Source organism: Haliotis cracherodii, unplaced genomic scaffold, assembly GCF_022045235.1.
Source record: "Haliotis cracherodii isolate W230 unplaced genomic scaffold, xgHalCrac1.p SCAF_5, whole genome shotgun sequence".
In the NCBI taxonomy this organism is placed as follows: Eukaryota; Metazoa; Mollusca; class Gastropoda; order Lepetellida; family Haliotidae; genus Haliotis; species Haliotis cracherodii.
Window position 1 is genome coordinate 171,478 of NW_027266308.1, and position 16,618 is coordinate 188,095.

General features: G+C 42.5%; 1 protein-coding gene across 1 annotated transcript; it reads left to right on the forward strand.

The window, feature by feature from the left end:
- Window positions 1–1,880: 1,880 nt before the first annotated feature.
- On the forward strand, window positions 1,881–7,875 carry LOC139443915 (basic leucine zipper transcriptional factor ATF-like). The gene is made up of 3 exons (XM_071224805.1): window positions 1,881–2,126; window positions 3,946–4,053; window positions 7,552–7,875. Exons 1-3 carry the CDS (start codon window positions 1,992–1,994, stop codon window positions 7,708–7,710), a joined length of 402 nt encoding a protein of 133 aa, XP_071080906.1. The 5' UTR covers window positions 1,881–1,991; the 3' UTR covers window positions 7,711–7,875.
- The last annotated feature ends 8,743 nt before the right edge of the window (window positions 7,876–16,618 follow it).

Here is a 16,618-nt window from a genome sequence, read left to right on the forward strand (position 1 = left end):
TGACACACGGGAAGAGAAAGCAGAACTGCCGCCAGGCCATCTGGATTAATTTCGACTCCTACTAACCAGCTGTTTGTTTGTTCGTTTGTTTGTTTGTTTGTTAAATGCCACATTCAGCAATATCCAAGCAGAATGGCACCTACATGTATATAATCGAGACTGGATTACAAAATCCAGTGATTGATATTATGAACAACGTCACACGCCGTCGGGGTACGATGACATGCAACCAACCAAGCACCGCCACCGAGCTCGGACATCTCCGCTTGTCTCGAAAAAATGGATAAGTAGAAAGTGGATAGTCAACATATATATATATATTCGGTAGTCCTCAGGTATTCGAGTTTACGACGTTTACTGTACTGGCACAAAGAACTAAATAAAAATCGTCCCGTTGTGATTAATAATTACACAAGTGAAGAATTACTATTGGGTCTAGTGCACTGATGTAAACATTTTTTGTTTCATATACGAGTTGAGTGTGCCTTTAAATGTCGACGTTATTAAGTATTTAAGTGTTTCATATTTAATATAGATACTAGTATATTTCTTGGTTTCCAGAGGAGCACTGCAAGCTTTATTGTGTTGAGTACCACGTAATTGGTACATATCTTGTCAGTGTTAAGCTGTACACGTGGTGACTTCACAACAATACCAGGATGCACTGAACATGTCAAAACAACAACAATCACTCAACAGGATTCGTATAACGCTGCAGTCAAATACTGATAACACAGCGGTCAAATACTGATAACACAGCAGTCAAACAGTGATAACAAAGCAGTCAAAAAGTGATAACAAAGCAGTCAAAAAGTGATAACAAAGCAGTCAAAAAGTGATAACAAAGCAGTCAAATAGTGATAACAAAGCAGTCAAATAGTGATAACGCAACAGACAATTATTGATAACAAAGCAGTCAAATACATGTATTGATATCAAAGCAGTCAAATATTGAGAACAAAACAGTCAAATAGTGATAACACAGCAGTTAAATAGTGATAACACAGCAGTCAAATTGTGATAACACAGCAGTTAAATAGTGATAACACAGCAGTTAAATAGTGATAACAGCAGTCAAATAGTGATAACGCAGCAGTCAAATAGTGATAACAAAGCAGTCACATGACAACAAAGCAGTCAAATAGTGACAACATTGTCATCACAGTCAAATAATGACACAATAAAACACGTACGAACACAACTTCCCCGCGAATATTGTGTTTCCTACATTTCCAGACATAAAGAAATAAGCACACATGACGCATGAGTGAGTATGGTGTAGGTGTGTGTGTATGGGTGTGTGGGGTGTGTGTGTGTGTGTGGGGGGGGGGGTGTGGGTGTGGGTGTGTGGGTGTGTGGGGGGGTGTAGTCACTATGTGTGCGTGTGTGCGCGTATGTGTGTGTTTCACAAAATCATTGCATACACATGGACAGAGAAAGTTAATTCTTTGTATAGTTATGCCCGAAAGTTCAGCCACAATTCCCCGATATTACGCTTCACGAAGATAATATTACCCAAATAATATCATAACAAATCAACTTCTATGGATATCGTGATACAAATTAATTCGAACAAACTTCCTGTTCAGTTGTAGTGAGTACAGTTAGGTCCTGTTCATGAGGCCGGTTCAGTATTTCCAGCTCAGCATCAAGTCAAGGATGAATCGATTGCTTGCTTCATATGACACGCACAGCAAAACAGCCAACCCGATACAAGGGGATTTCCTAGCTTTCAATTCTCTCGCAATATTAGCTGTCCTCTCAAAACTACAACACAATTGTTAAGAACATAACCATTTACCCAGGAAGTATATATCCGCTGACAACTCACCACACCGACAGTGACCCCGGCCGCTGCGTTTGTATCATAGTCTATTCTTAGTAACACATCACGATCCGCAAGTGCGTTGGCAATATAAAACTCGCCAGGCAATAGCTGTCAGCCCCTATCGTTCGGATACCGGCCGGCGAGGCAAACCCTTACGTACACCATGTCCCTTCCAAACCTTGAGGAGTTTAGTTCAAGTTCTGGGGATGAATTGCGAACAGATCTGAAATCATTAATACACCAACGCGGTGGGACATACGACACAGAAGAATTATGGCGGAAAACACCAGAGTACGAGGTAAGGATGCGGTTGGACAGTGACGGGACAAATCGTTCCCGTGTCATTTTTAGGAAGGCGGGTTTGGAGGGATGGAGGAGCCAGCGATTGTTGCCGTAAACGGTACACGGGGACCCGATCACTGTGACCTCCATATCGCTGTGGGTTGTTTCTCGGTGTGTATTGATGCGGTCTGCAATGGCGGTCGCTGTGTTGAAAACGAACGCCGTGTTGTAAATATAGCGTCGCGAGCAGTGTTATGACTTGTGTCGTTCTTCTCGCAAGCGTCCTGACGCCACAGACACTACACACTCTACCTGCTGTGATATCGGCTTGAAAGAAGGCGTTTGAAATGCAAAAGAATAAATGCATTTTCTACTAACGCATGCACCTGCAGTAAGGGCCGATCTCAATATTGCATATGCAAGCTTGATGTCGTCTAACTCATGTGTAACCACACACACACACACACAATCACACACAATCACATACACACAATCACACACACACACACAATCACACACACACACATTCCAAAGTACAGTTTCTGCAAAGTAACAATGTATTATACAGCATTGTATATGATATTTGATCGTTAGACGTATTATTATTTTAGCACAGGAAATAATAATCTATTTAAAGCTATATATGTATAAAACGTTAAATGTAAGAATAAGGTTAGTGTCATGAATCTGTCATGAATAGATCATTCATGAATTTAGTATCATGAAATAATTGTTTAAAAACCACCCAGCACCCTACACCTCGCCGTCTAGACTGAGGGAGTGTCCCACAGTAGCGTCACTACCAAGCTCTATACTCTTGTCAATATCAGCTGTCAACACTTCGACTAACCGCCCAGCACACTGATTACATGTTTACCGAAGTGCTCTGTTTGTTACGTCAGCACTATTTATGGACCTCAGCATACCATCATGAGATGACCTACTTCTAGTAAAATTGACATCTGTGGAATTCAGCTGACAGTCATCGACGTGTTGACAGTTGACCGAACACAATCATGCTAAATATATGTACAGTAAATATGTATATCTAAAGCTAATGTGATCATGCATTGTTGTCCTGCTACGTACGCTACACTGTGTCTTGGTTAAAGAGGAATGCTATTTAAAAGATAATAGTGTGTGTGTGTGTGTGTGTGAGAGAGAGAGAGAGAGTCTAAATACATGGTATTAGTTGTTGTGTTTAGATGGCACTTGCATTGTCTCGGTTTGACCGTATTTCTCAGTGTGCTCACAGACCCGTGAAGATCCGGGTTGAAATAAGTCATCAACAACCCAGGCCCCTACCCTTGTCGTAAGAGGTGAATAACGCTATCGGATGATCAGGCCCGCCCACTTGGTTGATGCATGTTATCGTATCCGTACTGCGTAGATCGATGCTCATGGTATCAATCACTGGATTGTCTTTTCCAGACTCGATTATTTAGAGACCGCCGTCATAAAGCTAGAATATTGTTGCGTGTGGTGTTAAACAACAAACAAACAACAAAACAAAATCTAGACGCTGACATTGACCTGATGCTTGTCAAAAGGGCGATTAAGGGGATCGGGTGGCCAGACTTCGCTATCATATTGCTGAGTGCGGTGTTAAACAACAAACAAACAAACAAACAAACAAATCTCCGACAGTTGTATTTTAAGGTCGCTCTGTGACATGAGGTTCGGAATGCCAGACGTATTGTAAAAGATGGGAAGTCGGTGCCAACGACGTCACTACCTGGTGTCACCTCGACGACGGGAAGGGTGTATGTCTGACTGTTCCGTGCGTTGTGTCCATATGCTCCTGTTTTCTAATGTGTTGCTTTGCGTGTCTACAGTTTACAGAAGATGACAAGCAGAGGGCAGAACAGCGGAAGGAGAACAACAAAGTCGCGGCCAAGAAAAGTCGTCTCAAGAAGAAACATCAGTTGGACGGTCTTGAAAAGGTGTGTGAGACTTGTCCTGTCGCGCAATGCCCATCTAGCCATGTCCAAACTAATCACGTGACGTTAACATGATACTCGTCTCTCACATAAATATCAAGTTATTACGCCACTCTTGATATCATCAACTTAATCAACCACGCAAACGCCAGTGATCTATAGACCCATCCAAACGTCTATCGTAGTATGCAATTAACCACACAAATGTCAACCGTCTACCGATATACGCACACAATCTCCCACCCATCCGTCCATTCATCCATACCATCATCAGTGTATTGCTTCTCATCCAGACAGTCGTGCAAATGTTCAATCATCACACAGTCATACATACCATCATCACCAGACTCCCATACCATCACCACCCAGACTCCCATACAATCATCACCAGACTCCCATACAATCATCACCCAGACTCCCATACAATCATCACCCAGACTCCCATACAATCATCACCAGACTCCCATACCATCACCACCCAGACTCCCATACAATCATCACCAGACTCCCATACCATCGCCACCCAGACTCCCATACAATCATCACCAGACTCCCACACAATCATCACCCAGACTCCCATACAATCATCACCCAGACTCCCATACAATCATCACCAGATTCCCATACCATCGCCACCCAGACTCCCATACAATCATCACCAGACTCCCATACAATCATCACCCAGACTCCCATACAATCATCACCCAGACTCCCATACAATCATCACCAGACTCCCATACCATCACCACCCAGACTCCCATACAATCATCACCAGACTCCCATACCATCGCCACCCAGACTCCCATACAATCATCACCAGACTCCCACACAATCATCACCCAGACTCCCATACAATCATCACCCAGACTCCCATACAATCATCACCAGATTCCCATACCATCGCCACCCAGACTCCCATACAATCATCACCAGACTCCCATGCAATCATCACCCAGACTCCCATACCATCACCACCCAGACTCCCATACAATCATCACCAGACTCCCATACCATCGCCACCCAGACTCCCATACAATCATCACCAGACTCCCACACAATCATCACCCAGACTCCCATACAATCATCACCCAGACTCCCATACAATCATCACCAGATTCCCATACCATCGCCACCCAGACTCCCATACAATCATCACCAGACTCCCATACAATCATCACCCAGACTCCCATACAATGATCACCCAGACTCCCATACAATAATCACAAGATTCCCATACAATCATCACCCAGGCTCCCATACAATCATCACCCCGACTCCCATACAATCATCACCCAGACTCCCATACAATCATCACAAGATTCCCATACAATCATCACCCAGGCTCCCATACAATCATCACCCAGACTCCCATACAGTCATCACCAGACTCCCATACAATCATCACCCAGGCTCCCATACAATCATCACCCAGACTCCCATACAATAATCACCCAGGCTCCCATACAATCATCACCAGATTCCCATACAATCATCACCCAGACTCCCATACAATCATCACCCAGACTCCCATACAATCATTACCCAGACTCCCATACAGTCATCATCCAGACTCCCATCCAACATCACCCAGGCTCCCATACAATCATCACAAGATTCACAATCATCAACCACACCCAGGGGCAGTGGGGTAGCCTAGTGGTTAAAGTGTTAGCTTTTCGCGCCCATGACCCGGGTTCGATTCCCCACATGGGTACAATGTGTGAAGCCCATTTTCTGCTGCCCCCCCCCCCCCCCCCTCCTCCCCCCCCCTCCCCTCCCCTCCCCCCCCCCCCCCCCCCCACCTAGACCCCCATACAATCATCACCCAGACTCCAATAGAACAATCACCCAGACTCCCATACTGATATCACCATGATTCCCATACAATCATCACACAGACTCCCATACAATCATCACCCAGACTCCCATACTAATATCACCCAGATTCCCATACAATCATCACCCACACTCACATACAATTATCACCCAGACTCCCATACAGTCAGGGGCAGTGGGGTAGCCTAGTGGTTAAAGCGTTAGCTTTTCGCGCCGATGACCAGGGTTCGATACCCCACCTGGGTACAATGTGTACGGCTCATTTTCTGCTGTCCGCCGCTGTGATATTGCTTGAATATTGCTAAAAGCGTCGTTTAAACATACTCGCTCACACCCCCATACAATCATCGCCCAGACTCCCATACAATCATCACCCAGAATCCCATACTGATATCACCCTGAATCCTATACAATCATCAATCATACAATCATCACCCAGACTCAGATATAATCATCACCGGACTCCCATACAATCATCACCAGACTCCCATTCTCTCATCACCCAGATTCCCATACAATCATCATCCTGATCCCCATACAATCATCACCCAGCCTCCAATACTGATATCACACTGAGTCCTATACAATCACCAGAATCCCATTCTCTCATCACCCAGACTCCCATCCACTCATCACCCAGATTCCGATATAATCATCACCAGACTCCCATTCTCTCATCACCCAGATTCCCATTCTCTCATCACCCAGACTCCCATCCACTCATCACCGGACTCCCATACAATCATCACCCAGACTCCCATCCACTCATCACCCAGACTCACATCCACTCATCACCCAGACTCCCATCCACTCATCACCCAGACTCCCATCCACTCATCACCGGACTCCCATACAATCATCACCCAGACTCCCATCCACTCATCACCCAGACTCCCATACAATCATCACCCAGACTCCCATACAATCATCACCCAGACTCCCATCCACTCATCACCCAGACTCCCATACAATCATCACCCAGACTCCCATACAATCATCACCCAGACTCCCATCCACTCATCACCGGACTCCCATACAATCATCACCCAGACTCCCATCCACTCATCACCCAGACTCCCATACAATCATCACCCAGACTCCCATACAATCATCACCCAGACTCCCATACAATCATCACCCAGACTCCAATACAATAATCATCAGACTCCCATACAATCATCACCCAGACTCCCATACAATCATCACCCAGACTCCCATCCACTCATCACCCAGACTCCCATACAATCATCACCCAGACTCCCATACAATCATCACCCAGACTCCCATCCACTCATCACCCAGACTCCCATCCACTCATCACCCAGACTCCCATCCACTCATCACCCAGACTCCCATCCACTCATCACCGGACTCCCATACAATCATCACCCAGACTCCCATACAATCATCACCCAGACTCCCATCCACTCATCACCCAGACTCCCATACAATCATCACCCAGACTCCCATACAGTCATCACTCTGATCCACATACAATCATCACCCACACTCCCATACAATCATCACCAATCAATAACCCAACCAGCTTATCTACAAGTATGACAAGCACCCACCCAGCCCCTCAGCCTTGGTTCCCAACAGCTTGTTCTTGGTGTCATCTTCTCGGTGTAGAATTACGTTTCATCATGTCTCACTGTGTTTCAGCGAGCTGTGGAGCTGAAGTCCCAGCGGATGCAGCTGCTGAGGGAGCGACAGCGGCTGAACCAGGAGCGGGAGAAGTTGAAGCAGCTCCTGCTCCATCACGCGACCACGTGCCCCGGTGTCAGTGACTGTCTCAAAAGGAAATTGGACATTTATCAATAAACATTAATCCTGAACACGCCAGAAATCATTTCATGGAAATCTTTGAGAAGGCAGCACCACCAGATAGCAAGTGACACGTACACGTGACTGTTCATCCATTTTACTGTAAAAATACAGTATCTTCTCTGTGATATGTAGAAGCCAATAAAATGGTTAACGAAATCATAGGGCATTATGCTTACTTGTAATAGTTGGTTGTCACCTTAGGTTATTATTCAGGACAGAATTCATCTGTTCCTTACCCATTGTTTGTTCATCAATTGCGCGTTTGCCTTATGTGAACAGTTTCTCCTGTGGTGTGTGCATAGGGCACTGTATCCCTGCCATATGTATATAATCACAAGATGTTATCTGGGAATCACCGACACAGATTAAAACGTGATTGACAAAACATGTAACGGTACAGTATATACGACTATCTGTGGTGTGTGTATATTTCCAGCTTGGTCTCGCAAGTGTGTGTGTTTTTAAATGTATAAATAATAAGCTACACAATATCAGCCACAGATACGAGGTCTGGTCAAAGCCTAACAAACAAAACCATCAATTGTGAAAGTGTTTTTAATTTTATTTTTCAACATAATCTCATATCGATAGTGAAGCTCTTCCGAAGCCACCCTGAAAACCCATTCATGCCATCTTTGAGGTGATCGTTGTCACAGCGCTTGCCACGAAGGTGTTCTTTCAGTTTAGGAAACAGGTGGAAATCACTTGTTGCCAGGTCTGGCGAGAATGGAGGGTGAGGAAGCTCGTCGAACCCACACTGTCCCACAGCAGCCTTTGCGATCAGAGGTGTAAGAAGAGGCATTGGCATGAAATAGTAGAACTCCAGCAGTCACCATTCCTCGTCGCTTTTCTTTAATAGAATACCTCATGCTACGAAGCAAATTAACATAGTAGGCACCTGTAATCGTCTTTTGACTTTCAAAGTAATTAACAAGGATCACACCTTTTGCATCCCAGAATACAGTGGCCATAACTTTCTTCACTGATCTTTAAGACTTCGGAAGTGGAATAGTGCCATTCCATGGATTGACATTTTGACTCGGGGTCATAGTGGTATACCCATTTTTCATCACCCGTAACTAATCTCTTTTTGAATTTGACGCAATCCTCTTCAATTAGCTTTATATTTGCAATGTCAGTTCTTTTTCTATTAAGATCAGAAGTTAGAAACCTAGGCACCCAACGAGCAGATACCTTTTACATCTGTAAATGTTCATGGATAAAAGTTTGAATGGATCCATGGCTTAGACCAGTGTCTTCCTTAAGTTCAGCAATGGTAATACGTCTATCTGACAAGATCTCCGTGATTGAATCTTCATTGATGGAAGTTTAGGGACGTCCAGACCTGGGGTCATCATCAAGGCTTGTTCTCCCAGCCTTCGACATAGCTGCCCAACGTTAACAGTGGAATAGCTAGGGCACTTATCCCCATCACTTGTGAATTTCTTGGGGAGTACTTTTCTCTGAAGTCAAAAACTTGGTGACTGCTCGGTAATCGTTCTTTTCCATTTCTGTGTCCATTAGGACCTCTATCACGTTCAAGTTGCTCTCACTAGCATACAAATGGTTTAACAGACCCAATACACTTGCAATGAACTATTCAAACAATGAACTAAAATTCACTTGTTCACTTTGTTGAAAAGCCCATAGTTGAAAGTTAGGCTGAGAACTGTTTGACCAGCCCTCGTATTTTAAACTTGTCACTGATTTTTTTTCTCATACCAACGTTTACAACACCATCGACATATCAAGCCGTAAGATAATATGTCAAACTTAACTTGGGCTTCCCTCGAGCATGATGCTACCAGGCCGTGATTTAACTACACAAATATTGAAACTTAATGTTAAATCTGATCTTTATGTAGCGGCCATAAAATTTCCGAGTCCCGGGATGGAATTCGAACCACGGACCTTCTGATCAAAGGCCGGGCGCCTTGTCCACATGACCAGGACATGTCCAGTCTGTGTGCTTAACACTCATGTAATCGCTGACCAGCATCTCAGCTTTATCCCGCGCATCACTGCAGCGAGAACTGGCTGCAGCCGGAGAAATGATACGCCGCTGTTTCCTAGCCAGAGATAACAGATCAACATTTAAAAATGCGTTTCGATTAGAAATCTCAGGAAATTATTTCGACTAGGAAGGTCATCTCAAGCCATGGTCGAGTTATTTTTATTTTGAGTTGACAATTTGATGATTAATTCCATCTACCAACCTGTCTCCTGCTGGGTCCCAGGCTGCCACTGGTAACTGGGTCGGCTGGTCAGTAAAACCGTTGATATAGTTGATGTCGTGTGCTTTAACGGCCAAGGACTGTAATCATTTTATCAACCTCTTGTTTCTGCCCGGTCCAGATTATATTATTTTATTTAGAAACGCAGGCAATCTCATTAAAATCGGATCTTAGTTCCCGCTACTGCTAAACAAAGATCTGAGGACCGACCGACCACTGGATTAACCAATCAGAAGTGAGCTTTCTCGTGCTTTACGGCACTAATTTCAAATTGGCGACTACGCTTCGAAACATATTTTGACAAATTATCGATTACAAATTTGAAACCTGAACAAAATAACATACTGGAATGGATAATAGATAGTCTAGATTGTATGGATTCAGTCGTTAAACCCCGTACCTATCGTTAGGAATGCCCCGTGTTAAAGTTTTCGAGGTTGCATGATTAGAAATCACATTCCGACTGTCACTTTCATAATCTGGTAAGCGATGCTCTGATTAGTCGGATGAAAGGTCTAGCGTTGATGTTTTTAATTGAAACAAAAATAAACTGATATTAAATAAATATTGCAGAGAGTTATTCTTTATGCATGCTTTGTTTAAAGTGTGGGTACGTAAACGAACAGACCCGAATCATCACAATGCTTTCGTCTTGTTTTTTCCACCTCTCACGTACTCTGACAGGGCAATGGGACATTGTGGGGAACTAGGGCTGATGGAGTTATCTCCCATGCTTCATAAACCCAGGTTTATTTTTTCGCCAACACGACGCAGAACTGTAGCAGATATCCGCGGACGTTTGCGAAACTAATTGCTATTGTCATGTCACTTTATGATAACCTGAGCCTTGTTAGGTTGACAAGATATATATCCCTTACGGTCTGTGACTAACTGTTAAATATTTTCGCTGTTCATATTTTAATTATATTCATTATACCACACCATTCTTCCTTGACTCTTTTAGCGGCCATGAAATTTCCGAGTTCCGTCGCGGGATTCGAACCACGGACCTTCTTATCAGAGGTCAAACGCCTTGTCCACATGACCAAAGACTCAACGCCCTGCTACACTTTTATAACGTAAACTTTAAAGGACTTCAAATTATAAGTACAGTCGAATGAACTAGAACGCATAATGAATTACATACAGATTATACACTGACAGATGATTGTCATTATCTTCAACTACTTCTTGCATTGTTTCAAAAATGATTTGGTCGGCCATCTTGCAAATGTAGATTTGACGCGAATACATGTACGTGGTCATCGGATTAGGAAAGACAATTATATTGATTATCATGAATGCATATTATGCAGATAAACGTGTCAGATATACATTATTAATTGTTTCCCTTCAAACATACGGATAGAGCAGTTTTAAATGTCTTCCTCTTAAAGTCACGAAAACAACCTTCGAGATCGCCCAGAAACTGTTACCTTCACATTAACGGGATGGTCCAGTATTAATAAAGAAGGAATTGAAAAATGGAATTAAGCTGTCTATATAGCTAATTGTGTTTTCCGATGGGATTATAACTAGTTTGTAAAATATTATTAAGAATACAATTTCTTAGAATACCTTTAATTCAAAGTGCTAGTATGTTTGGGAAATAGAGTTGAATGATGGGAGATGCGACTTTAAGCCGGTTGTCGTGCCAGTTGAGGCTGGAGATACAAACGGTTGAACTGTCACAGCATGGACTCGTTGTTAAAGCAAGAATATAGGGGAAAATGTATGTAACAATACTCTGTCCTTTTTAATCAACGCTGACGATAAACTGCCAATCACATCCATCAGACACCCAAAGTAACATTGAGTTTTATGTAGTTTTTAAAGTAATGTTTTATTCATTACTATATCGACTACAATTTGATATAAACTGCCGGTAGAAACAAAGTATACGCTTGAAAACTGGATTTGGCTAAACTATTACAAACATTATGAAAAAGTATCGAGGCTGAAACATCCGCGAAACACTGCAAACGTAGGACCAAAACACATCTATGATATCCATACCAAATACATCACCATCGAATAACCATTTTTTGTTTGTTTCATATTTAGCCATCATCAAGCCAGGGTGTATACTTTCTTTTGCTCTTCAGATTACTTTAGTGATGCTGGTCTCTGACGAAAGTGCGTGAATGCATGAATGCGAGTAACACTTGGCCCTCAGTTCATAATACTGCACACAGGTGGATGGTGAGGTGAGGTGAAATGGGGTTTAACGTCGCGTCAAAGATTATTGCACTTATATAGCGACGTGCATGCACTTGCGTGCGTGTGTGGCTGCTTGTACAAGTCGGGACTGATGCCGATTTATAGTGCTAGCTCACTGAGATACCATGCCGCAGTTCAACATGAATACCCCACTCAGACACAGTATACTGACTCCAAGCCGACCAGTCCTTGTTTTAGCCCCTTAATGCCGAGCGCCAGACATGGTAACAACAAGTACCATCTTTCAACGTCTTTTGGTATGACGCGGCCTGGGATCGAACCCCGGACCTTTCGCTCTCCGGGTGGACGCTCTACCACTGGACCACGGAGGCGGCCCACACAGGTGGGTGTTTGTACCATGTTGGGTATAGAAGCATAAGCATGGGAGGACATACACTCGCTGTTCGATTACAACTCAGTGCAGTCAAACACGTTTGTTCTGTCCATGCAATGTCACATCATTGGACACAACCTGTGGAGCTGAAGAAGCATTCCCGGTGTTATTTCAGCTTGTTCCCACCATCACCTTATACCTTCAATAATGTATTTCAGTTCCATGCGTTTAACTTTAGTTGCGTCCTTTTATACCTTTAGTTATGTCCTTCCATACGTTATGTTGTAACCTTTCTATACCCTTAAGGGGAATTCGCATGATACAGCTAGTTGTACACAGTTTGTTGCATGCAACACACTGCATTGTGTGAACAGGCAAGTCGGTCCAACTTTTGACGTATGCAACTTGTTGGACGTGAGTTATACGAAATAGGACATGCTCTATTTTCATGAATGCAGCCAATCAAAACGCGGATGAAAATCCCGTGATATTTACAGAATCAATTTGTAAACAAAAATGACCGATTCAAACGTCAACTTTTTGCAAACATAAGCTCAGATTATTGCGAATATGCATGGGTCGATAATCGTTGCAAGAATTGAGAAATTAATATTTCGATTCAATTTGGAAAAGTCAACAGAAATCGTTTCACGTGACGCCATGATCGATGCAAAATCACTCACACTGACGACGGTCTTGGTCTGCCTTTCCACGTGGTATCAAGGCTAGAATGGAAACATAAAACAAATAGAACTTGTTGATTTCAGATTACTTAACTTACATGACGCATCTATTCATTTTTCATTTTTAAATTATAACAAAACTAAAGATAATATAACCTTCATATTGACAATCATGTCGGGTGACATCTTAAAATCTGCTTTAGTAGCTTATAAAAATACATAATTAATGTAGGTATAAAATTATGTGTGAAAATTGAATAAATGTGATCACACACCCCATTCTATTAAGATAACAACAAAAATATAATTACATATTTAAAAAATTACTATGGCAACACTAACGTTCTTGTACACCAAATTGTTTTATATGAACACATGAATCGTTTAAGTATCTTACATACATGAGCTTGAAAAAATATATTTATCCAATATGGCGGACAAAAGATGGCCGCCAAGACTGGAAAATGACAATACAAAGTATTTAGTCTTCACTTCGGAATGTAGGTTCCGACCAGGAACTCCCTCTGTCGTGTCATTGTCATATATAAGATAATTATCGCCTATGTAATGTACTATTATTGTTGATCATATTGACTTACTTTGAAGTGTCAATGTGAAGTACTTATATGCAATTGCTTCAATATTGTCAGTAATTCATAAACAAATCCATTATTTTTCTCCAATAAGATAGATTGTTAGGAACATTTAGTCTCTGTCACTGCTGCCACTGTCACTCAAGCTTTCAGGTTCATATGACATATGACCTCTCACTGCAGATGAGATGAATGATTTATCTGCAGCCATATTGTCGTCTGAAACTTGAAATATTGTAACTGCCTTGTCAGTGTTGGAGGCCTGGACATAGCCTACGTCACCCGTGGTGTTCAGAAGTATAGCAGGGGGAAGAATGATATCACAGAGTTAAGGGACACTTCTTGAGGGCTCAATCCACACTGACAAGGTCTTCAACATTTTTACATATGTCAGCAAAGTCGAGAAAGGTGTCTTCTTTGAATTTATAACCAAACATCACCATAAGAATATCACGTTTCACAATGCTCTTCAAGATCACAATTACCAGAGTGAAACTGCCTTTCACAATTAACTTGCAAATAAATAACAAAACCTCAGTCTCGATTATCTCAACTCAGTGCAATTACGCTATTGAAGCTTGCGCCCCAAGCAGTGCTCCATTAAGTGATACAAGGATGCGAGTTCAAATAATTTTCATAAGATCTTATCCTTATCATTATCTCAGCTAATATTTAGTCATCTTATATGATCTCTGGCTTTATATTAGAGGTGGGCACTCTCCACCGACCCACCCACCCCTCTCGCTAACCCTCTAACCCTCTAAACAGTTTTGTTACTTGGGGTATCTTGCTCTGAGATGAAACTCAGCCTCTAGAGAAACTTTATTACTTAAAGAAATGTGTTGGTGGCAGTGTGAAAGATGACCTTGAAGGATACTTTCTCATGAGAACTCCCGAAGCCTATGATGACGCAAAACAGTTGCTTGATGAAAGATATGGAAATCAAGTCATTTTAGGAGATGCTTTCAGAGACAAACTAGATACATGGCCGAAACTGAGTGGAAAAAGTGGGACTGCATTGAGAAAGTATGCTGACTTTTTGAAACAATGTTCAATAGCATCAAGAACTATTCCAAGTCTGAAGGCCCTTGATTTTGAAAAGGAGAATAGGATGCCAGTTTCTAACTTGCCAGAAGCCTTGATCCAAAGATGGAGTCGAGTAGTTGTGAGACGAAGTTCAAGCAACGAACATCCATCATTTGCTGAGTTTGCAAAGTTTGTTGCTGATGAAGCAAATATTGCATGTGAACCAGTGACGGGTGCTCTTATTATGAAGCAGGACAAGATGAAAGAGCCTTCCTCACACAGAGGTAAGGTCAGAGATATGCAAACAGCATATAAGAGACCAGCTGTATCTCTGTCAACAGAACTCAAGAAGAAGTCGTGTCTCCTATGCAGCAAGTGTGCAATGATCGTACCACTGTGGTTATCCCACGAAGACAATCCAGATTCGGAGATACTGAGTTATGCATTATTAGACACACAATCGGACGCAACCTTCATTATGAAAGACACATATGATAAACTGAAAGCGAGTGGACTTAAAGTTCAGTTGATGTTATCCACAATGCATGCTGAAGATAAAACTATTGAATGCCAGAAGATAAGACATCTGACAGTGAGAACGATGCAACAGTTCTCTGAAAATACCCTTGCCAACATCGTATACAAGAGGTATAATGCCTGCAAATCGTGATCACATTCATACCCCTTAGAAGGTATCTCAATGGTCACATCTAGCTGGCATTGCGAACGAACTGATAGAGTTACAAGATTGTGAAGTTGGTATCCTGATTGGGTACAATTGCCCCAGGGCTCTCGCGCCCAGAGATGTAATTTCTTCTGATTTAGGTGGACCTTATGCAGTGAGGACAGATCTTAGATGGAGCGTAGTTGGTGTAATGGATCCAGAGGCTGCATATGGAGATCCTATAGGTACAAGTCATCAAATCCTCACATATGATGGCCCACCAGAAATATCTTCAAGATGTGAGGCTGAAGAGACGTGTGACAATTTGTGTGATTTGAGTGATGATATCCTTGCAGACTACTGTGAGAGAAGCTGTCCTACATCTCAAGTTGCCCGATCGCTCAAGCGAGACTTTATTGAACATGAGGCCAGAGATAAAGTGATGTCCTATGATGATACAAGATTTCTGAAGATTATGAAGGAAGGAATTCATCAAAGCTCAGACAATCATTATCAAATGCCCCTTCCTCTTCATCTCCCTGAACCGAAGTTTCCTAACAACAAAGTTCAAGCAACTCATCGTTTGCAACAGCTGTCATCACGATTTAAAAGGGATGTCAAATTCCGAAATGACTATGTGGCATTCATGGACAAGATTATCCAAAATGGACATGCCGAAAGAGCCCCTGCAATAGAAGGATTTGAGAATGGCGAGAAGACAGTTTGCTATATTCCATACCATGGGGTTAACCACCCAAGAAAACCCAACAAAATAAGGGTTGTTTTTGACTGCAGTGCTCGATTTCATGGCCAATCCCTGAATGATCACCTCCTTCAGGTACCTGACATGACCAATTTTCTGATCGGGGTCCTCAACAGATTCCATCAAGAACAGATTGCAGTCACCTGTGATATAGAACAGATGTTCTTCCAGTTAAGAGTTGATGAGAAACAAAAGGGATTATCTGCAATTCCAGTGGTTTGATCAAGGTGACTTTAACTCTGAGCCATTGGAGTACTGCATGAAGGTACACTTGTTTGGTGCTTCATCCTCCCAAGGATGTTCGAACTATGGCTTGCGACAATGTGCAAATGACTATGAATCAGATGTTGGACATGATGCAGCTGATTTTCTGAGAAACAATTTT

What these genes read in the sequence shown, in the direction of transcription:
- LOC139443915 (XM_071224805.1), top strand. Translation starts at nt 1,992, where the DNA reads ATGTCCCTTCCAAACCTTGAGGAGTTTAGTTCAAGTTCTGGGGATGAA. An exon ending in GGAAAACACCAGAGTACGAG is followed by an intron (nt 2,127 to 3,945) that starts GTAAGGATGCGG and finishes GCGTGTCTACAG; the next exon opens with TTTACAGAAGATGACAAGCA. An exon ending in AGTTGGACGGTCTTGAAAAG is followed by an intron (nt 4,054 to 7,551) that starts GTGTGTGAGACT and finishes ACTGTGTTTCAG; the next exon opens with CGAGCTGTGGAGCTGAAGTC.